Below are 22,087 nucleotides of genomic sequence, written 5' to 3'. Positions count from 1 at the left end.
CACCTCACACATGGTGGGGTACCGGAATGGGAGACTAGCAGATCTGAAATCACACAGACCGAGTTTCACATCCTGGCCCCAAACTTACAGTTAAAGCCTTGGACAAGTCTGTTATCCTCTCTGGTTTGTCATGGGTAAATTGAAGGCTCTATTGGGGGTAACTCCTTAAACCTTTCACAGTCAGGCAGACTAGCACACAAAGATACCCAGATGGGAGAGTCGATCTTGGGCTTTGGGCTCTGTCCCGACCTCCGTGGGAGCAGCGATTCTCAGCAGTGCCCTCCCAGCCCTGTGAGAGGAGGAATTCCCATTTCACTGATGGGGAAACAGGCTGGAAGAGTGAGGGACTGCTCAGTCCTCACAGCTTGAATTGAAGACCCGTGTGGTTCTCCTCCACTGGGCCTGGGCAGCCTTCATGAAGGGCATGGTGAGGGCAGGCTTCCTGGAAGAGCAGAGCTCCACCAGGGGCGAGGAGCAGAGCAAGGCCCTAGGATTCTGCCTAGAGCACCAGGTAGCCTGGCTCGTGAGAAGGTTCTCAGCCCTCAGAGCTGGCATGTGATTCAAGCCCCTGGCACAGGCACAGAGGGGATCCTCATTACTCCAGAATCCCTCAAGGAGCTGAGTCTGTTTCTTCATGAGAGTTTGTGGGTGATTAAATGCCAGGGACCAGGTCTCCTTCAGTACCCCAAGAAGCTTATGCTGTTACTGTCTCTCTCAGCCATGCTTGGAATGCTTAGCAACCCTGGCTTTTCTCTTCCCTTCCCCCTAACATTGTTCTCTGTGGTTCTGAGTAGTGGGAGAAGGGAGCGCTGCTGGGGCATGGGTATCAGTATAGGGTTCTGTTCTGTGCCTTCAAGCAGTTCTCCTCCTCCCCTCAAGCTCCCGGGTCCTGGAAAGGTCTCCCTGCCTGCCCTCCCTTACCCACTGCTGGTCTGACACAGACCGTACTGGGGTGTCTCAGCCGGTCTCCTCCACAACCAGGGCAGAGCTGTGCCACAGGAACCACTAAGATTCCAGCATCTTTCCCCTGATGGCAGTCCCTGGGGACCAGCTTCTATCAGGAAGGGGGACTGTTGTATTGGTTCTGGAGGCAGGAGGATGGGCCTGGGTTTGGGAGGTAGCACAGGATGTGGCTTTCAAGGACCTCGTAGAGTGTCACATCGTGATGCCAGGTCCTTTTGGTCTGCTATTGGCTTGATGGACTTTGAGGACATCAGGGCCAGGCATGTCCCACTTTATGGGAGGAAGTACTAGGGACCAAATATGGCCATTTGGGAGCTTGGGGAAAGGTGGACGCCTGGCCTTGAGCTGCTCTCGTCTACCTGATCCCTGTCTTGGGCTACAGCCTGTTCTGCCTCCGGACTGGTCTCAGTGGCAGTGTGCCCAGGAGTACAGTGCAGGTCAGATGGAGGTTCACCTCAGGCCTGCCAACAGAGAGAGCGAGCATGTGTGCGCACGCACACACGCACATGTGTAAATGTATGTATGCACTGGAAGGTGGTGGTGTGATGCCATAGGGCCTAGCAGCAGCCTTTGACTGACCCTCCGGCTACCTGCCAAGTGGGAGCCACATCCCGGACTCCCTCTAATGGCTGATGGGCAGCTGTGAGGGCCCAGGTCATGAACGCTGGCCCTGGCCTGTGTGAAGTGTGTGTGCAGTGCATGTGTGTCTGTGCCTGTGAGGCGGGGGTGGGAGGGGGTGGCAGCAGCTGTGTGCCCGGAAAACATGCTGGTTTCTGTTTCAAAGGGCAGAGTGTGTGGTTGTTCTGCAGTTACTGATCAGAGCATTTCCTCCTCCTTGGAGGAAATTTCTCCAAGTTAATTTTTCCATCCTAGAAATGCTTATTGTGTCAGGCTGGGTCTTTGTGACCCATTTCCCCCTTCTGCCTGTTCCTGCCTGAGTATAACTCCTCATTTTTACTCCATCCCCACTCTGCTGCCCCTCCCCTACCTCGTGCCTGCTCTTTTCATTTGTTCATTCAGCACCAGGCGAGGCCCTCCTGGCTGAAGGGAACGTACCTGCAGGTAATACTGTGAGGTGTCAAGTGTATGATTACTGCTGGAGTGCACCTCTGAGTTGGGTCTTTGGTGGGAGAGAATGGAGGTAGACATTCCCAAGCCAGGGACCAGCATGAAATGTGGGGAGACGGAAAAGCACAGGCTGTTTTGACCTAGGTCCATCTTAGTTTGGATAAAGCAGAGAAGATGGGAGAGCAAAAGCTGGGGAGAAGTCATTGAGCCCCCATCTTGAGGGGCCTTGATGGATCATATAAGGAGCATATTTGGAGTCCTGGTGGTACAGTGGTTAAGATCTCAGCTGCTAACCAAAAGGTTGGCAGTTCAAATCCACCAGCTGCTTCTTGGAAACTATGGGGCAGTTATACTGTCCTGTAGGGTCGCTATGAGTTGAAATGAACTCGATGGTAACGGGTTTGGTTTTTTGGTTTTATTCCCATTAGGCTGGCAGTGGGCAACCTCTGAAGGGCGCTGCACGGGATGTGGTGGGATCAGAACTGTTTTATAAAGCTTCAGAAGGCTGAGGAAGGATGGGTGATCGGTGAGGAGAACTAAGAGGCAGGGAACCAGCAGGAAAGTTGGGCTTTCAGGTGGAGGACCACATCTGAGGGTTGGCTGAGGCACAGGAGAGGAGCTCGGGTGGAACCAGTAATATTGTGGTGGGGGGCGGGGGCTGGGGCTGTGGCCAGAGGTGATGGCTAGTGTTCAGGTGGGAGACATGGGCTGTGGCTGTGGCTGTGACTCAAGGGACAGGACAAGACAGGAAGAGAGCCTGGGAGATTGGAGCCCTCCAGCAGGTTGGTGTACATTTTGGGCTAGGAGGGCTACTGGGTGGGGGTTGGCCAGTCAGGGTGCTCGAAATCTTCCCAGGCCAGTCTGGGTTAGAGCATTTTAGGAGGCTCCATAGCTGAGAGGGTGCTCAAAGAGTGTCTTCTCTTTCGGCTAAGCCAAGCTTCTTCCACTTGGACTGATTCTCCCAAAATCTGTTGTCTCTTTATCTGGGCTGTAATGTCTGCCCTCTACCCAGGGCCCCTCTCCAGGCCCAGATCAGAACCTTCGTGCCTGAGCAAACTTGAGTGAGAGGGCAGAAGAAGGGAACCAGGGTTTAATAAGCTCCCGTTATGTGCCACATAGAATGCTGGGGGCTTTTAGCTGTTAGAACTTTGGTCTTCCCCACGACCTCTCGATGCTGTTGTTTGTTACCTCTTTTCACAAATGACAAACGGGGTCAGAGTGGCTGTACCTCCCCTGAAGGCACACAGCTAATGCGAGGTGGAGCTGGTTTGCTAATCCAGGCAAGTCTGCTCCCAGAGCCCACGCATGTGTTGTCTACCTGTGCCACCCTGCCTTCTAGAGACAGCACTCAGGCCCTGTGCTTTACAGATGGTGGAACTGAGACTGTGAGAAGTGAATGAGTCACTCAGCGTCATCCCTCGGCCGAGGCAGGTTGTCTGCCACTCAGGCCTGTGCACTTCCCCAGCCCATGCCGTGTGAGGGCAGGGGGAGCACGCCCTTTGGTGGCTGGGATAGGGAAGCTGTCCCCAGCAGAAAGGTGGGCTAAGCCCAGCCTGGCTGCAGCACTTGGGTAGCCTCTGCCTCAGGAGGAACCAGGCCTCTTGCTTGAGACATGTGGGGCCTGTCTCCAGGGGACGGCCATTTCAGGGATGTAGAGTTCTCTGAGCCTGAGCCCTGTTTCCTCTCATAGATCCTGAGACCCGCTGGGGCTGGCCCCATCCCAGCCCTGCCCCCAGGGCTGTAATTTGGGTGGTGTATACTTTGTGTCAGGAAATGGTCCTCACACAACAGCCTGGAGACTTTCTCCTTCTGGAGCCCAGCTTTTCTCCAGATCAGAGTGATCAACTGTATCCTCAGAGGTGGAACAGGGATGGGGAGGGGTGGTCACAAGACAGAGCTCCCCGTTCCCCTAGACAGCCCTCTCAGACCTGTCAGCGCTTAGCAAAGGGCAGTCCCGAGACTCAGCCCAGTGCTTTAGTAACTGCAAGTGGTCTTGGCTCTGCCCTGGGCTGGGGGTTCTCTTTGTGGTCCCTCACAGAGGAGGAGACTGGGAGTGAGTGAGAAAGCCAGGCTGCTCCCCTTCTGGTCCTGACCTCTCTGAAACCCCCCAGCCCAACCTTGGTGTCTTCACTACCTTCCTAGTTGATATCCGTGAGATCAAGGAGATCCGCCCAGGGAAGACCTCCCGGGACTTTGACCGCTACCAAGAGGACCCTGCTTTCCGGCCAGACCAGTCACACTGCTTTGTTATCCTATATGGCATGGAGTTCCGCCTGAAGACCCTGAGCCTGCAAGGTGGGAGTCCAGGGGCTAGAGGAGGTGGGAGGTGTTTGAGGGGAATGTCCGCCAGGCTCCTGGCCCAGTGGAAGGTGTGGCCCTCGCTCAGCTGATTGCCCGTTGCTCACAGCTACTTCTGAGGATGAAGTAAACATGTGGATCAAGGGTTTAACTTGGCTGATGGAGGATACATTGCAGGCGGCCACACCCCTGCAGATTGAGAGGTAAGAACCATCCCTGACGTGCTTAGGGTTGGGGGCATCAGGGAACAGGGCAGGGACTGCAGGCCTGTGTGTACCCTGGCCCTGCCTGCTGGTCTCCCCAGGCCTGACCCATGACCCTGGCCTTAGCTGAAGAAGTGGCCTTCACCTCAGGCTTCTCTCTCTCCAGGTGGCTTCGGAAGCAGTTCTACTCAGTGGACCGGAATCGTGAGGATCGGTAGGTCCCAAGCCCCAGCTCTAGCCCAGCAGACTGGGTAGGGGCAGCCAGAACAGGAGCAAGGCCTCTGAGCAGCTGCCTAGGAGCCAGAGGACCCAGGGGACCCAAGCTCTCTACTCTGTCTCTTGGCCTGATTCAGGGGAGCCCAGGGGACTTGCTCCAAGTGGGGATGGGGAGGGGCAGGTGGTTCTGGCACAGGCAGCTTTCTGCAGAAAGCCCTCTGGTGGCCCTGATGCCACAAGAAAGAGGGGCCAGGAGGTTTGTGTGTACACTGTCAGGAAGTGATCCTCATGGGTGAGCTGGTGTGAGAGGTCAGCAACCATATGCCGTGTCCCTGCCACTTTGGGCAGAAGCAGGAAGTGCAGAGCTGGTGGACTACGGTGCTGTTGGGGTCCTGCAGGTGATGGCCAGGGTCGGGGGAGAGGCCGTGGTATATGAGGGGATTCCTTCAGCTCAGGGCTTTGAGGCTATGGTGTGACAGTCAGAGGGGCTGAGGAGAGATGGAGAAGCAGTGGCCAGTTGCTAGAGACCTGCAGGTTAGACCCTGCCTTCACCTCTTGCAGAGTGTCCTTAGGTCTATGACTTCACCTTACTGCGCTTAATCTATTCACTTAGCAAATGCTTCTCAAGCATCTGGTATTAACAAAACATGGAAAGCCCTGCCACATGGAGCTTACATCTAGTGGGAAGTGTTAGACGATAAAGAAAATAAACAAGCAAAATTGTTACAATGGGTGATGGTAAGTGCCATGGAGAAAAAAAAAGCAGGGACAGGGAGTTACAGGGGCAGGGGCTGCAGTTGTAAATGGACAGTCAAGGGAAAGGCTCGCCAGCAAGGTAGCATTGTTTAACAACCTGAAGGAGGTGTCAGATGAAGCCATGGGAAGAGCTTTCCAAGCAGAGGGAACCTGCGCAGGTGGAAGCAGGCCTGGTGTGTTGAGGGAGCCACATGCACAGGGGAGCAAGAGGAGACAGTAGGAGGCCAGGAGATACTGGGGCCCAGAGCATGTGGCCGCTGTGGACTGTAGATTGTGGTAAGGGCCTCTGACTGTTGCTCTGGAAGAGATAGAAAACCATTGGAGGGTTTTGAACAGAGGAGTGATGCAATCTGACTTGGAGTTCCACGGGCTCACTCTGGCTGCTGTGTGGAGAGCAGAGGGGCGAGGGTACAGTCAGGTGAGTTAGGAGGCCGTCTCAGCATTCTAGGTGAAAGACGGGAGTGGCCTGGACCGGAGGTAGTAGGAAGTTGTTGGATTTGGGGTGTGTTGTATTTCCAAAGTAGAGCCAAATGGAATTTACTAAGAGATTGATTTTGGGGTGTAACAGAAAGAGAAGTTGAGGATGGCAGTAAGCTCTTTGGCCTAAGCAACTGGGAAGATGGGAAGCCTGTGGGAGGAACACAGGGGTAAGATCCGGAGTTCAGTTTGGGGCCTGTTAAGTTTTAAGATGCCCGTCAGGTGTGAAAGAAGAGGTGTTGAGTAGTCATTTGGGTCAAATGAGTTTAGGAGAGAGGCTGGGGCTGGGGCTGTGAGTTGGGAGCGTATAGATAGTGTTTAAAGCCGTGGGGCTGGATGAGACAATCTAGGTGAGTGCAGCAAGAAAAGGGAAGGAGTCCCATGGCTTGTCCCAGGCTGCTCTGATAGGAGGGGTTGGGGAGATGAGGAGGATGAGGAAGAACCAGCAAAGGAGACTGGAGGTAGCAGCTCATGAGGTAAGAGGAGACACGGAGAGTGCAGAGTTGCGGAAGCCCAGGAAAAAACGTGTTTCAAGGAGAGGGAGTGACCCCCTGTGCCAGACGTCAAGTGTGATGAAGACTAAGGGTTGACCCTCAGGCTTAACAACGGAGGTCACTGGTGCTTGAGAAGAGCAGTGTTGGGGTGGTGAGGGTGATGCCTTGACTCACTCCAGGGCGTGAACGGAGAGCATAGATGTCTCTTCCAAGGAGTCTTGCTGTGAAAGGGAGCAAAGAAACGGGGTAGTTGCTAGAGAGGTAAGCGGGGGCAATACATTTTTTTAGGTGGGAGAAGTGACAGCATGCTTACATCTCGATGAGAAAGATGCCATAGGGGAGGTTGGTGATGTTCGGAAACCTGGAAAACGAGGGTCCTAACAGTCACTTGCTCTTGGGTGCTCGTGAGGATGGACTGAGACGGTGCCACAGACCTCTGGCAGGGAGCGTGCTCATGGAGTGGTAGTTAGTAGCCATGACTACTCAGTTCAGAGGGCTGATGTTTTGGTGCAGCCTGCCAGGCTCTTGGGGCAGGAGGAGCAGATGTGCCCACCCTCCCCCTGACACTCTCCATCCAGAATAGAAAGCCTCCTTTTCCCCTCATCTTTCCCATCCTGTTGCCGGGGCCAGCAGTGTCCGCTAGCCCCAGATCCTGGACAAGGCACCCTGGAGGGCAGGCATACGTGTTCTGTCTTGATTGAGTGCCTTCCCTGGAGGCTAGCCGCCTGTCAGGCCCAGGGTAAGTGCTCAGTGACCAGCAATTGTATTTGCCTGAGGAGGCCCGTCCCCTCACACTGCACTGTGGTGCCAGGTGCTCATGGGGCTTGGAAACAGCAGGTTCTGAGGATCCAACTCCCAGCATCCCAGTGAGCAGCAGGTGGGGAATCCCCTGCTGAGCTGCCCCCTCATGGGGAATTTGCACGTGAGCCCTGCCAGGAGCCTGCCTCCCTATGTCCTGGATGTGGCCACCCCAGAAAGCTGGGGGGCCAGAGAAAGGAAGGGATTTCCCTTGGTCGCCCTGTGGTTCTGATCCAGATCCAGTATCCCCTCAGGACACCAGGCTCCCAGCAGTGTTGTGTGCTTCTCCGGCCCCAGGTGGGCTCAGCCCACGTCAGTGGCTGGGTGAGGCCACCGGATGTCCCTCTTTTCTCAGCATATCAGCCAAGGACCTGAAGAACATGCTGTCCCAGGTCAACTACCGGGTCCCCAACATGCGCTTCCTCCGAGAGCGGCTGACAGTAAGGGCCTCTGGGAGAACCCCGTGGGTGGGGCAAGGAGAGGCCAGGCTTCCTAGGCTGGTGGGACTGACTGGCAGTCATAATCTGTACCCTGCCAGGACCTGGAGCAGCGGAGCGGGGACATCACCTATGGGCAGTTTGCGCAGCTGTACCGCAGCCTCATGTACAGCGCCCAGAAGACGGTGCATGAGCCACCTGACCTCCTCCACCCCTGCCCCCCCCCCCAGCCCCGCTTGCCTCAGCCCCGCTGCCTTGCCTGGGGGCTTTTGGGTGCAGATTCTCCAGCTCTTCTCTTGAGGCCTGTCCCCATCTGCTGCCCCAGCCTTTCTTCCTGGGAGCCCCTTTCCCACGTGGCCTCCCAGGGCTCTCGCTCTGACCAGGTTCTGTCTCCTGCAGATGGACCTCCCCTTCCTGGAAGCCAGTACCCTGAGGTTTGGTTTGAAGAGGGGAGGTGGGGTCCTGCCCTGAGTCCCCTTTCATCTCTTCCCTGGGTGATTCCTGACCCGGGTAGGAGGCAGTGGGAGGGGGTGAACCATGGCTGAGCTGGACCATTCTGGGCAGCTGTGCTGGTGGGTGCTGGGCTCTGCCTCTCGAAGGGCCCCTCATTGTCGGTCAGGCCATGCTAGCCAGCTGGCTGCCAGGGCACTTAGCTTCTCTCCCTGCAGGGCTGGGGAGCGGCCAGAGCTCTGCCGAGTGTCCCTTCCTGAGTTCCAGCAGTTCCTCCTCGAGTACCAGGGGGTATGGCTGGGCCAGGCCGAGGGTGTCAGGGTGAGGGCTGCCAGGCTCACCATTGACTGGAGGCCTCTCACTGTGCCCTGTCCCTCCCCATCAGGAGCTGTGGGCCGTGGACCGGCTTCGGGTGCAGGAGTTCGTGCTCAGCTTCCTCCGAGACCCTTTGCGAGAGATTGAGGAACCGTACTTCTTCCTGGAGGAGGTGCGTCCCACCTTGCACCCCTCTTGTCAGAATGGGCGGTGTGACCAGAACCCACCTGGGCCCCAGGAGCTGAATTCTTCTGAAGGATGCCACTTTGTTCCTGTCTACAGTTCACCTTGTGTGCCCCAGCTGAGACAGAGCACCTCCACCCCACCCCCGTCCAGGTGGGCAGGGCAGGGCTCAGTTTCCCTTCTTTTCTACATTTGTTCCTGGACAGTTTGTCACCTTTCTGTTCTCCAAAGAGAACAGCGTGTGGAACCCCCAGCTGGATGCTGTGTGCCCGGACACCATGAACAACCCTCTCTCCCACTACTGGATCTCCTCCTCACACAATACGTGAGTGTGGCTCCCTCGGCCCACCCTGCCCATTCTTGGGAGGGAAGGACCTACCTGCCTCTCCTTCCCTTTCTAGGTACCTGACTGGGGACCAGTTCTCCAGCGAGTCCTCCCTGGAAGCCTACGCACGCTGCCTGCGGATGGGCTGTCGCTGCATTGAGTGTGCGTGGGGGCAGGGGGCTGGGGGGGTGCGGGAGGAGGGGCTGCCATGTGACCCTGGTGCTGTCGCTTCCTAGTGGACTGCTGGGATGGTCCAGATGGGATGCCGGTCATTTACCACGGACACACTCTCACTACCAAGATCAAGTTCTCAGATGTCTTGCACACCATCAAGGAACATGCCTTTGTGGCCTCAGAGTGAGTGGGGTGGGGTTCAGGGGGAGACTGTGTTCCAGCTCTCCCACCCCCAGGACGGGGCAGAGGGATCCTGCAGATGCCCCCTCCCCACACTACCCCGCCTTTCACCACACCCAAGGCATCTTCATCCTTCCTGTGGCCTCTCCTGTCCTGCTTCTTGCTTGAGCCATTGCCTCCCAAGTGGCTCCGTTTACTGCATCCTTGGCTTGCCCTCTTCATGGGTCCTTCTCTTTAGCCTGTGGGACATAGTCAAGCCCTTCTCTCAAAAATTATTTCTTTAACCCTGGTCTCTTCAGGCCATTGCCCTGCCAACCCCTTCCTTTCTGTCACAGCCCAGAGAATTGTCTTGTGTCCCTGCATCCCATTCCTCAGTTCCTGTTCACCACCTAACCTGTGGTCATTAGTCTCACCCACCTCCCTGAAGGGGTCACCAGGGGCCCCCAAGAGCTGACTTTGGAGGCTGCTTCTCATCTCTCCTTTCCTCTTCATCGGAAAATCCCTTTGCATTGCTAGTGCAGCCTCCGTGATTGGACCGACTTGGGGCATCCCATCCCCAGCAGTTCCCCCAGCTTCGTTTCCTCAGCACCCATAGGACACCCTCCACCCTCCCTTACTGCAGCCATGGTCTGCCTCTTCTCTGGAGTCATTACTCTGGAGATAACCTGCCCCAGGTCCTTGGCTCCTAGCACCTCATTTTACAAGGGGCTGTTTGGACTGAGCTCCCCACCCCCCAGAATTGCAGGGTCCATGTCTCACCACACTGGTCCCTTCCCCACAGGTACCCGGTCATCCTCTCCATCGAGGACCACTGCAGCATTGCCCAGCAGAGGAACATGGCCCAGTACTTTAAAAAGGTGCTTGGGGACACGCTCCTCACCAAGCCCGTGGACATCGCCGCCGATGGGCTCCCCTCACCCAACCAGCTCAAGAGGAAGATCCTCATCAAGGTAGGGGCATAGGGGCATAGGGGAGTCCCATACTTCCCAGTGGCCCTCCCAGTCATCAGTGCGGTGCTTGGTGTAGGCCTGGAGGGCGGGGGGCTCCAGGGCTGGGGCTAGCACAGCCGTGTCCTGACTGTCTCCCACAGCACAAGAAGCTGGCTGAGGGCAGTGCCTATGAGGAGGTGCCGACGTCCGTGATGTACTCTGAGAACGACATCAGCAACTCCATCAAGAATGGCATCCTCTACCTGGAGGACCCCGTGAACCATGTGAGGGCCAAGCTGGGCTGGGCCCAGTGGGGCAAAGTACTGAGAGGCTCTGATTCACAGTCCCCCTTGGTCTGTTCCAGGAATGGTACCCCCACTACTTTGTTCTGACCAGCAGCAAGATCTACTACTCTGAAGAGACCAGTAGTGACCAGGGCAACGAGGACGAGGAAGAGCCCAAGGAGGTGAGGGGCCAGTCTCAGGGCTGGGGGCTAGGCTGGGCCAGGGCTGGGGGCTGAGTAACGCTGAGCATCTCTGCTGTTGCCCCTTTCCCGTCACAGGCCAGTGGCAGCACAGAACTGCACTCCAACGAGAAGTGGTTCCACGGGAAGCTTGGGGCCGGCCGGGATGGGCGGCACATTGCCGAGCGCTTGCTCACTGAGTACTGCATTGAGACCGGGGCGCCTGATGGCTCCTTCCTAGTGCGCGAGAGCGAGACCTTCGTGGGCGACTACACGCTCTCTTTCTGGTAATCGACTTTCAGAATGTGCGTCTGTAGAGATAGCACCACCCAGAGAACCACGGGTAACATTTAGCCTTTTGTTGCAGGCCTTTACGTGGAATGTAATCTCAATCTCTCTCACACACACACTCACGCACATGTGTGCGCTTTTTTTCCGCTATCTCCCCCAGGACGGCTCCAGACCTGAGCTCCTTCATAGATTCACCGCCTTCTTGGAGACTGTGATGGCTGGCTTGGGGTGGAACTTGGTCTTCAGGGCTCTGGCCTGTTTCTCACTGCCTCACCCTCTGTCTTCCCTCAGGCGGAATGGGAAGGTCCAGCACTGCCGGATCCACTCCCGGCAGGATGCTGGGACCCCCAAGTTCTTCTTGACAGACAACCTCGTGTTTGACTCACTGTATGACCTCATCACACACTACCAGCAGGTGCCCCTGCGCTGCAACGAGTTTGAGATGCGCCTTTCAGAACCTGTCCCGCAGACCAATGCTCACGAGAGCAAAGAGTGAGGGAGGGGACCAGTAGCAGGGCAGGGCAGTAGGGTGTGGCTGTTGCGACTGGGGCTGACTCGGGCCTGTCCTCAGGTGGTACCACGCAAGCCTGACCAGAGCCCAGGCTGAGCACATGTTAATGCGGGTTCCCCGTGATGGGGCCTTCCTGGTGCGGAAGCGGAATGAGCCCAACTCTTATGCCATCTCCTTCCGGTGAGGGGTGTGGCCCTGGGGGGCGGGAGGTGGTGCAGCACCTTACCTGGATCTGGGCTGCCCTGACCCTGGCTGACTCTTCTGTCTGTGAAGGGCTGAGGGGAAGATCAAGCATTGCCGCGTCCAGCAGGAGGGCCAGACAGTGATGCTGGGGAACTCGGAGTTTGACAGCCTCGTCGACCTCATCAGCTATTATGAGAAACATCCTCTGTACCGCAAGATGAAGCTGCGCTATCCCATCAACGAGGAGGCCCTGGAGAAGATTGGCACAGCTGTGAGGGTGGCACAGTGGTTGAGGGAGCATGGCAGATAGAGTCGGGGAAGACCAGTATGGCCCCCAAAAAAACTCCCAGGCTAGCCTCTGGGCAGACCCCTACGTCATTGGAAATGTGGATGTGCATGAGCCAGGGGCCTGGGGTGTTGTCAGCGCTCTTAGGAGGAGCCATGGTGTGCTGCAGGAAGGTGTCCTGGAGGGAGTGACAGCTGAGTTATGTCTTTGAGGACGTGGAGGAGTTAGGCAGGCTCAGAGGTGGGGGAGGGGCACTCGAGAGAGCTCTCGAGCCAGGGTGTGGGGTGAGGAGGCCCTGTGGCACACACACAGGTGTCGTGGAGGGCAGCCATGTGGCTGAACGGTAGCAGTATTCCCAGGCAGGCTGTGTGTGCCACGATTGGCTAGAGACACGTGATTGTGGAACTGCCCTCTGGTGCGGAGGGCAGAGCAATGGGGTTGAGACCAGTGAGGCAGGCAGGCAGGCAGGGCTGGTGGTGCAGGCAGCTGTGGGGGCTCTGAGCCAGGGTCCTGGCCGTGGATAGAAAGGAGGAAGGAGTCAGGGGCAGGAGAGAATCTGGAGATCAGTTGAGAGACTTGTGTCATTTGTGGACTTGGGTGGCAAAGGAGAGGACTGCTGTCCACGGGGGCCTGGGGCTCAGGGTAGTACTGAGAGATGAGAGGTGTGCTCTGGGGGTGGGAGGCGCTCTTCCTGACTTTGGGCTCAGCGGTGAATGAGTGAGCTGTTGCACAAAAACTCTGCTCCCTGTGGGAGACTGAGCTGCAGCTGTCTCAGCGGCAGTTGGATTTTGAGCCTTTAAGAACTGAAACCGATTTCAGAATCATGGGGTAGGGTTAAGGTTAGAATGGAGAGAGGAGGGTGAGGCCAGGCCCCTGAGACCATCTCACTGAGGTTAGGTAGGGGTCCTGGGGGACCAGGTGTCACTGAAGGGGACAGACTTGATGGCCTGGTGGGTGGAAGGCAGCTGCATGGGGTACAAGGAGGGGTGTGGAAGCCAGCAGCTGCTTTTGTTTCTGGGATCTGGGGCATTAATATCCCCTTCTGTCCTGTCTCCAGGAGCCAGACTACGGGGCCCTGTATGAGGGACGCAACCCTGGCTTCTACGTGGAGGCAAACCCAATGCCGACTTTCAAGGTACAGCCTGGGGCCTCTGGGCACAGGAAGCTGGGGAGGGTCCCCAGCTGCTTGGGGCTTGCATTTCTCTGCTCTGGACCCATCTGTGGTCTCTGTGGAGAAGTGGTGGTTGTGGTTTTCCGAGGCCTAGGAAGGTTGAGACAGATGTGTGATTGGTGCATGACCACAGAGCTCCCAGGGCCGACCCACTCCCCAGCCCGTGTCCCTGGGGGTCGGCACTCACCCTTCCAGACTGCTCCCCACAGGTAACCCCCTTCCCTCCGAGGGGCGGGGGGCGGGCACAAAACTCTGTTCTTTTGTCACCCACTTCCCTCAGCTGCTGCAGCTCTGTCAGACAGGATCTTCCTGTGCCCTTTTTCCGCCTAAAGGGTAGGAGCCTCTGCCCTCTTTTCTCACTCCCTGCCCTCAGCAGGCAGGGCACCTAGGTGAACAGAGGTGCCTTCTCCCACTGGAGTGGTGGGTCCTTGCCATGCCCACAGGCCTCGAGGTCCTGGGGAGGCACTCATGTCCCTGCAGACACTCCTTCCCAGCCTGCCAGCGCCCGCTCCTGGGAACAGATTCAGGGTTCTCCCAGTGGCCCAGGGCTGAAGCGTGCAGGGCTCCACGTGGGTCCTGGGGGAATTTTGCTGGCAAAGGCCCTGCCTCTCACAAAGCCTGTCTGTCCTGGAGCCTCCCTTGGGGGCCAGCAGTGCAGACTGTAAACGCGTCAGGCTTTTATAGGCCTGAGCCGAGGCTGGGAAGCCCGAGCACACATGTGTACACACAAAGCCCCGTGTCAGGAGGGACCGTCTGTGTTAACGAGCACTTCTCCCTCTGCAGTGTGCAGTCAAAGCCCTCTTTGACTACAAGGCCCAGAGAGAGGACGAGCTGACTTTCACCAAGAGTGCCATCATCCAGAATGTAGAGAAGCAAGAGGGAGGCTGGTGAGCCTGGTCCCTGGGCTGGAGAGTGTGGGCCTGGCTGGCGGCAGATGCTGCTCCTTTCCCACAGCCTGCCGTGTGGTGGGCCAGGGCTGGTAGTGAGAGACGGGGGCTCCTGGGAGTGCCTCAGATGTACATTTGTGGACCATCTGTTCTCTGTGTGTACCAACAGTGCCTGCCATGGTCTGGCTGAGGTGTGGGGCCCCAACAAAGGGTATCCTCCTTATGGGAGTTGGGGGTGCTAGCTGGGGGTCAGCACCCTGTGGCTTCCACAGGTGGCGGGGGGACTACGGTGGGAAGAAGCAGTTGTGGTTCCCGTCAAACTACGTTGAAGAGATGGTCAGCCCAGCGGCCCTGGAGCCTGAGAGGGAGGTAAGAGCAGAGCACATTGGCGGGAGGGACTCCCATCCACGGCCTCTCTCTCCTGCACACCCATCACACACAGTCACAGGCATGCCTGTTTACGCCCCAGAGCCGTCACATGCAGTCCGGTCTCATACACACGTGATAGCCACGCTTATCATGAACTGACACGTGCTACATGCTCGTGTGTGGTCACATGTACACTCATAAGATGCATTTGTCACGTGCACATGAACATCCCTTCACACGCATGTGCGTGGCAGATATGCTGATGGGTCCGTGGGCTTTGCTTCCTGCAGCACTTGGACGAGAACAGCCCCCTGGGGGACTTGCTGCGGGGGGTCTTGGATGTGCCGGCTTGTCAGATCGGTGAGCCCCCAGCCCTCTCTCTCCCACTGTTCCTCCAGGCCAGGCTCTCCTCTGTGGCTCTCCCATGTTCCTGGGGAGGAAGCTGATGGCTGAGCCCCAAAGGCCACCCCCACTCTGAGCTCCCCCACACTCTGGACACCCCTTTCCACTTTCTCCCCCGCTCTATCCTGCATGCTCACCTGTGCTGGGCACTGTGCAGCCAAAGTCAGCAGAGCTGAATGCTGAGGGCCAGCTGACATCCCAGACCCTGATGGTTGGGCCATGGGGTGTGGCAGGCGTGTGGAGGTTGGGTGGGGCAGGGGACTGGAGCAGTGGTTCGGAGAACAGGCATGAGTCAGGCAGACGCGGACTTGGACAGCGGCCCTACCCCGCCGGCAGTGACTTGTCTCTGAGCTGTAGTCTGTCTGTAACATGGGATGGCGGGTCAGTGCCTCCCTCTGGCGTGGGGTATGGTAAGGACGAAGTGCACTGATGGAGAACTCACCAAGCCTGGGCCCAGCACTCAAGTGAGATGTCTGTTCCCAGCTCTTGGCCTCTCTCATCCCCCCAGCCATCCGACCAGAGGGCAAGAACAACCGGCTCTTCGTCTTCTCCATCAGTATGGCGTCAGTGGCACACTGGTCCCTGGATGTTGCAGCCGACTCACAGGAGGAGCTGCAGGACTGGGTGAAAAAGATTCGTGAAGTTGCCCAGACCGCAGACGCCCGGGTGCGAACCTGCTGGAGCCCTGGGGTGCTGGGTGGGCATACACCCACCACGTCAGAGTAGTGAGGCTACCTCAGTGTGCAGCCAGCTACAGGCTCTGTGCTCCCACCCCCCAACCCCCCCTGCTCCGCAAGCCCCAGCCTCTAGGCAGGAATCCAGAGGAAACAGGCACGTGAACAGTGGGATGACATATCATGGCAAATTCCATTTAGGATGTGTTGAGTTAGAGACCCCTTTGGGACATCCAAGTGGGTCTGTTTAGTGGGCAGTTGGATACACAAGGCCAGAGCTAAGACGCGAAGTCCTGGGTTGGAAGCAGGAGTGGGTGGCCCAGAAGCTTGGGGGGCTGAGGTGGTGCAGAGTAAGAAGAGGGACCCAGGGCAGTCAGGCCAGAGAGGCTGGAGGCAGCCAGGGGAGCAGGATGGGGCTGCTGTGGTGAGTGCTGCAGAGGTAAGGGCAGGCAAGGGAAGAACCTGGAAGTGCCTGCTGGATTTAGCAGCAGGAAGTACCCTTGGTGACCCTGCTGGAGCCGTGTCAGTGGCATGGCTATGGTTGGATGGCCGTGGGCAGCGAGGAGTGAAGGAATTGCGTGGCCTGGCCATGAAGGAGAGGACAGAGGGCACTGGAGATGGAGGGCTGGAATTCGAGCTTGCTTTAATGCTGACAGTAGAGAGAGCTAGCAGACAGGCAGGAGATGGACCCCACGCTTGGTTGGAAAGACCAGCCTGCTGGAGGAGGGAGGCCTCTTCCATTCACTGAGCCTGGGAGGACAGAGAGGAGGTACTCTCTAGGGTGAGAGGATTCCTACCTGATAGTGGTTTCTCCCCCTCAATGCATTTGGGTATGGGGGGGGGCTATGAAATGGATCTGTGGCAGCTTTGTGTGGGCACCTGTGAGCCATGCAGAGAAGGGGGGTGCTGAGGATTTGCCAGGGGTGTGCCTGGAAGGACAAGGTGCTGGTAGACCAGGGGGTGGCAGTGATGTCTCCTAGGGTCTCAGCTGAAAAGGAAGCAGGAGTCAGTACAGGAGGCACTGGTAGGAGAGGTGGAAGGGATGGACATGCAGGGTGAAAGGACTGGCGGGTGGGTGCTTGCGTTGGAATAGAGGGGACTGAGGAGGCAAAGGTGTTTTCAGGCCAGAGTGGTGGAAGGATCATCCTTATGGATGGTGGTGGCCTCAGGGTAGAGAGGGAGACCGAGTCCCCAGTGAGGTAGACTGGTATGAGGTGGCATTTTTGCCTAAGGGTGAGGCTGGGTAGTGAATGGTCATACAGCATCACTGGGGAGAGGCCATCCCCGGGACCCCTGAGGTGTCACTGGGGGCTTGGGTGGGCTTAGGATTCCACCCCCTTCCCCTCACCGGGAGTGTTCTTGAGAGCAGAGAAGAGGAAAGACAGTTCTGGGATGAGGCTGAGGACAGAGGAACCTTGTTTACTGTGAAGGGGGATTGGAGGTACTGGGGAGGGGGAGAGAGGGCCCAGAGCAACTCCAGCCTGGGCCGTGCCCAGGGCTGGCAGGGAGCTGCTTCCTCCTTGGTGGGGCTAGTCTTGGGCTATAGGGCCTTGTGTATGTCACCAGCTCTCTGAGGGGAAGATGATGGAACGGAGGAAGAAGATTGCCCTGGAGCTCTCTGAGCTTGTCGTCTACTGCCGGCCTGTTCCCTTTGATGAAGAGAGTAAGAGCTGGGTCAGAGCGGGTGGGCGTGGGCCTGGTGAGTGCCATGGAGGGGTGTGTGGTAGGAGAGTTGTAAGGCAGGAGTGTGTTTATCTCTTCAGATGGCGGGTGGGGGAGCTGGCCCAGGGCTCCCCCAAGCACTGCCTGAGTGGGCGGGCTCTAAGTGTTCTCTCTGTTTGGCCCAGAGATTGGCACAGAACGTGCCTGCTACCGGGACATGTCATCCTTCCCCGAAACCAAGGCTGAGAAATATGTGAACAAGGCCAAAGGCAAGAAGTTCCTCCAGTACAATCGACTGCAGCTCTCCCGCATCTACCCCAAGGGCCAGCGGCTGGACTCCTCCAATTATGATCCCTTGCCCATGTGGATCTGTGGCAGCCAGCTCGTGGCCCTCAACTTCCAGACCCCAGGTGAGGGGATCCCCCTGTGGGGCAGTAAGGGGCAGGACATTACCGGCCGCTGGGCTGGAGTCCACTGGAACCCGCTTTTCCAGACAAGCCTATGCAGATGAACCAGGCCCTCTTCCTGGCCGGCGGGCACTGCGGCTACGTGCTGCAGCCAAGCACCATGCGGGATGAGGCCTTCGACCCCTTTGACAAGAGCACCCTCCGGGGACTGGAGCCATGTGCCATCTGCATCGAGGTGAGTGGTGCTTGTCTGTGGGCTCCAGGGCGGGCAAAGGGCTGCTCAGCTGGGAACATTGGTGCCGAGCTCGCCAAGAGTGGGGCTTGTTTCTGAAGTCAAGGCTGGGGACCGGTTAGCATGAATGGGTGGGGAGTAGAGTTGACAGTGCACGTAGTATTTTCTGTGTCTTCTGTGGGGGTCTTGAGCTTGAGGAAGGCACAAGTGTCCTCTGAGGTAGACGGCAGCTCCTGGCCTCCTCTGTGGGGCCAGGGCTCTGAGTGGCACAGGGCAGAGGCAGCCGGACTCAGTGTGGCCAGTGCTTGGCATGGTGGAGCCAGGCCATTGGTGGCTATGGGGGATAACAGCAGGGACAAGCTAGAAGGCACTACTAGAACTGGGCTGAAGTGAAGTGGACAGCAGCACCTGCTCAGGGCCCAGAATGCTCATTCATCTGCAGCAGTCCTTCAGCCCCTCACGTGCCCCCTGGTGAAAAGCTGTGACAGGCCAGCCCTGTGCTTTGGGGGCTCCGGGTGGATGAGGCCTGAGCAGGGTCTTGAAGGAGTGAGGACAGCAGGGAGGAGGATGTGTTGCTCACAGCATCTGCAAGGGTGAACACGCCACTGCTTTCTAGAGAAGGAATCTCCCCCCCACCCCGCCCCCGATCAACTAATTTAAAAGATTTCTATATTAAGATGTATACAGATTTAACGTAAAGAAGGATGCAAAACTCATACGTAAATTTTGGTTAAAGCTAAGGCTTCTTCAAATGGATTTCTATTGGCAGCAGCTATTCTGGATGGCTTAGGGCCCAGCAGGGGGCGCACTCCCTCCACTGCACAGGTGCCCTGAGCCACGCATGAGGGGGTTGGTGTGGAGGGATCAGGAAGAGCATTCCAGGCCCATCTTTGCCTGCCCACACAGGTACTGGGGGCCCGGCATCTGCCGAAGAATGGCCGAGGCATTGTGTGTCCTTTTGTGGAGATTGAGGTGGCTGGAGCTGAGTATGACAACATCAAGCAGAAGACAGAGTTTGTGGGTATGTCTGCCTTTCCTGCCATGGTCCTGATCCTCCCCAGGGCACTGAAGGGCCCTCCCCACCAGTGACCCATCCTCTCCCAGCAGTGGCCTGAGCCTTCTGCCCTTGCTTTTGCAGTGGACAATGGACTGAACCCCGTGTGGCCGGCCAAGCCCTTCCACTTCCAGATCAGCAACCCCGAATTTGCTTTCTTGCGCTTCGTGGTATATGAGGAAGACATGTTTAGTGACCAGAATTTCTTGGCTCAGGCTACTTTCCCCGTGAAAGGCCTGAAGACAGGTGAGGACCCTCCCTCGGGACAATGTCCCGGTGAGCTTGCTGCCAGGGTGGTCTGGGCCCCTGGCTTCCTCCTGGGCTGAGGGCCAGGGTTTCCTCCTCCTAGGATACAGAGCTGTGCCTTTGAAGAACAACTACAGTGAGGACCTGGAGTTGGCCTCCCTGCTCATCAAGATCGATATTTTCCCTGCCAAGGTAACTACAGCAGGGATGGGCTGGCCTGGGAGGGAGGAGAGCCGGGCAGCAGCCTTGGGAAGTACAGGGGAGTCAGCACGTGTACTCGCTCCTTGTTGAAGCAGGAGAACGGTGACATGAGTCTCTTCAGTGGTACGTCCCTGCGGGAGCGGGGCTCGGATGCCTCAGGCCTGCTGTTCCATGGCCGGGCCCGGGAAGGCTCCTTCGAAGCCCGCTACCAGCAGCCGTTTGAGGACTTCCGCATCTCCCAGGAGCATCTCGCAGACCACTTTGATGGTCGGGAACGAAGGTGAGGGAGATTGAAGGGCAGGCAGCTAGCATGCACCTTGGAGCGGGGAGATGGTGGACAGGTTCTCCTCTGCAGAAAAGTCACAGTAAGGCTCCTCGTCCCGTTCCTTCCAGGGCCCCGCGAAGGACTCGGGTCAATGGGGACAACCGCCTCTAGTGGTGCCCGGCCTCTGTGGAGAGCAGCCAGTGCTGCGTGCCTCGTGGAATGCCGTGAACTGGTTTCTTTGGAAGTGGCCTGCCGTGGCAGCCTTCCGGTTTCGCAGCCTGGAGCCTGTATTCCAGCAGTGAATGCTAGACAAAAACCAAGCCATTAATGAGATGTATTACTGTTTTGGGCCTCCACACCCCAGCTCTGAGTGAAGGCAAAACTGTATGGTGTCTCGCGTTAAGCACACACATCTGGCCCTAACTTCTGGAGATGGAGCCTTCCATCTCACGGGGCCAGGACCACGGCTGCAGCCCTCGGAGAGTAGGCTGCCTCAGCCAGTGGCACATGGGCTCTGAAGAGCCGCTGACATTCCTGAGAATGGAGGAGGAGGAGCCGACTTGCTGGGCCAGGGAAACAAAGTTTACATTGTCCTGTAGCTTTAAAACCACAGCCGGTCAGGGTGAGAGGGCAGAGGCCCCATGGTTGGGCCTGGAGCCAGGGCGGGGGTGGGACCTGCCGTGGAGAGGCTCCACCTGCCCGAGGAGGACACAGCACAAGGGCATACTGCCCATGGCCGGGACACGAACCCAGCCTGGAAGATACAGGGGATCATGTTAAAAATAGCAGTATTATTTTTCTTCTCAATGGTATTGTTACTAAGTTATTTACTCCTCCTGCTCCTTGCCTGAGGGAAACCTTGGAGCAGAGCCTTTGAGAGAAGAACGGCAGGTGGGCTGCCCACCATGTTGGGAGGTGCTCCCCTGGGGCTGGTGAGGCACTGTGGGGAATAATGGGGCAGGGGTGGAAGAGAAGAAACAGCAGAGCCTATTCAGGTGATTTTTTTTTTTTTTAAGGCAAAGAAGACTCAATATGCTTCCTCCTTAGGAATGAAAAAAGGATCAAGGGAGGTGCCTGCCTCATGGATGGGTGGGTGGGGGAACCAGGCAGTCAGGTGCTGAATGAAGCTGCTGCACTTATTGAGCTGGTAAAAGATTCCAGGAAGGAGGGAAAATTGGGAAGGCAGGCCCCACCTCTAAGGACAGGCTGGGGTCTAGGCCCATGGGTGCAAAGGTGCCTCAGCACAGCCAGCATTTAGCACACGCACACCCCCTGTCCACGTGTGGGCTCAGGGTTGGTCATTTGCTAGTTCTGCTGCCCTCTTAAGATCTGACTGCCAAATAAATCATCCTCGTGTCCTTTTTCCTTCAACTTGTGTGCTCTTTTGGGGGCCCAGGAAAGCCTGTTGGTTAGGAACTTAACTAGAGACATTGCCTGATGATAATTATACAATTGAAGCCCCTTCCCAGTTCCACAGAAACCCTTCCAAAAAGTAGCATTCAGGTGTGGCTGCCCTGTGCCTCTCTAGCTGGCAATGAAAAACCCTGTGCCGAGGATGGTTGGAAAGGCCCCCCCCCTTTCCCACAGCTCTGCTTCTGTACTGGTCTGCCCTGGGGTGGGCCAGCAACAAGGCCCTAAAGAGGGTTGGATCCCAGGCTGTAGAGAAAGCCAGCTCAGGGAGTCAGCCAGAGAGATCTGTCACAGTTGAGCAGACATAAAGAGTAAGTTGATTCCTTAAAATGGTCGTTAGTGCCACCCTTGGTGCGCCATGGCTAGGTGGCTTTGGAGAGACCAGTTTTCTTTTTGAAAGACAAGCATAGGCATAAGGAGGATTTAGAATTGTAGGTTTAAAACACCCCTTTCCTATGTGACAAACCAAAGGTATTAATTTCCCAAAGTTCACAGATTTGGGGCCAGTCTTGGTTCACTTCAGGCCTCTCTGAACACCACCTACTGAGAGCAGTGGAATCAAAAAACATTTTCGTGTCATCCACTAGACTAGATTGAACAGTCAGTAGCAGACAGTGATGATGCTCAGCTTCTTGCTGGCCCCTCGGCTTTCCTAGAGCCTCAGGGCCCCAGCTCGGGCTGCCAAGACCCACATCTGCTGCTGCTGACCTGTGGTCAGGAGAGAAAGCCGTTCTAACCAATGAAGGAGGAGGTTCTGTGCTGGCCACTCAGTCCGTGTCATCAGAAGACATCCTTGGCCAGTTTTGATTTTGTAAATTGTGGTCACTGGGTGCTTAATGACTGACTAGCCAAGAGGTTGGCTGTTCAAACCCACCCAGAGGCCTCAGAAGACAGGCCTGGTGATGTGCTTCCAAAAGGTCACAGCCTTGAAAACTATGGGGCAGTTCTAGTCTGTACACATGGGGTCGCCATGAGTCAGAATCAACTTGATGGCCGCTAACAACAAAGTATATATAAAACAAAACCTTAGGCATCTCAACTTTTTTTACATTGTACAATTCAGTAACATGTTCACATTGTGCAACCGTCATCGGTCTATTTCCAGTG

The 22,087-nt window shown here is 56.9% G+C and overlaps 1 protein-coding gene across 2 annotated transcripts in view; it reads left to right on the top strand.

Annotated features, from left to right (window-relative positions):
• Positions 1-20,935, top strand: part of PLCG1 (phospholipase C gamma 1) — a 40,261-nt gene extending 19,326 nt beyond the window's left edge. Inside the window, exons 2-32 of one of the 2 annotated variants that reach the window (XM_004370343.1) lie at positions 4,174-4,326; positions 4,439-4,532; positions 4,699-4,746; positions 7,629-7,713; positions 7,812-7,895; positions 8,110-8,144; positions 8,379-8,451; positions 8,546-8,647; positions 8,865-8,983; positions 9,060-9,145; positions 9,220-9,340; positions 10,119-10,287; positions 10,428-10,550; positions 10,631-10,732; positions 10,829-11,016; positions 11,312-11,512; positions 11,592-11,711; positions 11,805-11,985; positions 13,058-13,135; positions 13,955-14,058; positions 14,331-14,427; positions 14,718-14,787; positions 15,338-15,495; positions 17,070-17,166; positions 17,351-17,575; positions 17,659-17,807; positions 18,711-18,825; positions 18,943-19,104; positions 19,208-19,296; positions 19,401-19,585; positions 19,699-20,935. In XM_004370343.1, the coding sequence (XP_004370400.1) occupies positions 4,174-4,326; positions 4,439-4,532; positions 4,699-4,746; positions 7,629-7,713; positions 7,812-7,895; positions 8,110-8,144; positions 8,379-8,451; positions 8,546-8,647; positions 8,865-8,983; positions 9,060-9,145; positions 9,220-9,340; positions 10,119-10,287; positions 10,428-10,550; positions 10,631-10,732; positions 10,829-11,016; positions 11,312-11,512; positions 11,592-11,711; positions 11,805-11,985; positions 13,058-13,135; positions 13,955-14,058; positions 14,331-14,427; positions 14,718-14,787; positions 15,338-15,495; positions 17,070-17,166; positions 17,351-17,575; positions 17,659-17,807; positions 18,711-18,825; positions 18,943-19,104; positions 19,208-19,296; positions 19,401-19,585; positions 19,699-19,741 (3,656 nt within the window). In that variant the 3' untranslated portion in view covers positions 19,742-20,935. Of the gene's footprint in view, positions 1-4,173; positions 4,327-4,438; positions 4,533-4,698; positions 4,747-7,628; positions 7,714-7,811; positions 7,896-8,109; positions 8,145-8,378; positions 8,452-8,545; positions 8,648-8,864; positions 8,984-9,059; positions 9,146-9,219; positions 9,341-10,118; positions 10,288-10,427; positions 10,551-10,630; positions 10,733-10,828; positions 11,017-11,311; positions 11,513-11,591; positions 11,712-11,804; positions 11,986-13,057; positions 13,136-13,954; positions 14,059-14,330; positions 14,428-14,717; positions 14,788-15,337; positions 15,496-17,069; positions 17,167-17,350; positions 17,576-17,658; positions 17,808-18,710; positions 18,826-18,942; positions 19,105-19,207; positions 19,297-19,397; positions 19,586-19,698 lie in introns of both variants that reach the window. The other variant, XM_012558813.1, reaches the window with a different exon arrangement.
• Positions 20,936-22,087: the final 1,152 nt, after the last annotated feature.

The sequence above is a fragment of the Trichechus manatus genome, unplaced genomic scaffold, assembly GCF_000243295.1.
Source record: "Trichechus manatus latirostris isolate Lorelei unplaced genomic scaffold, TriManLat1.0 scaffold00008, whole genome shotgun sequence".
NCBI classification, from domain to species: Eukaryota; Metazoa; Chordata; class Mammalia; order Sirenia; family Trichechidae; genus Trichechus; species Trichechus manatus.
This window is presented reverse-complemented; position numbering and strand designations above follow the sequence as displayed.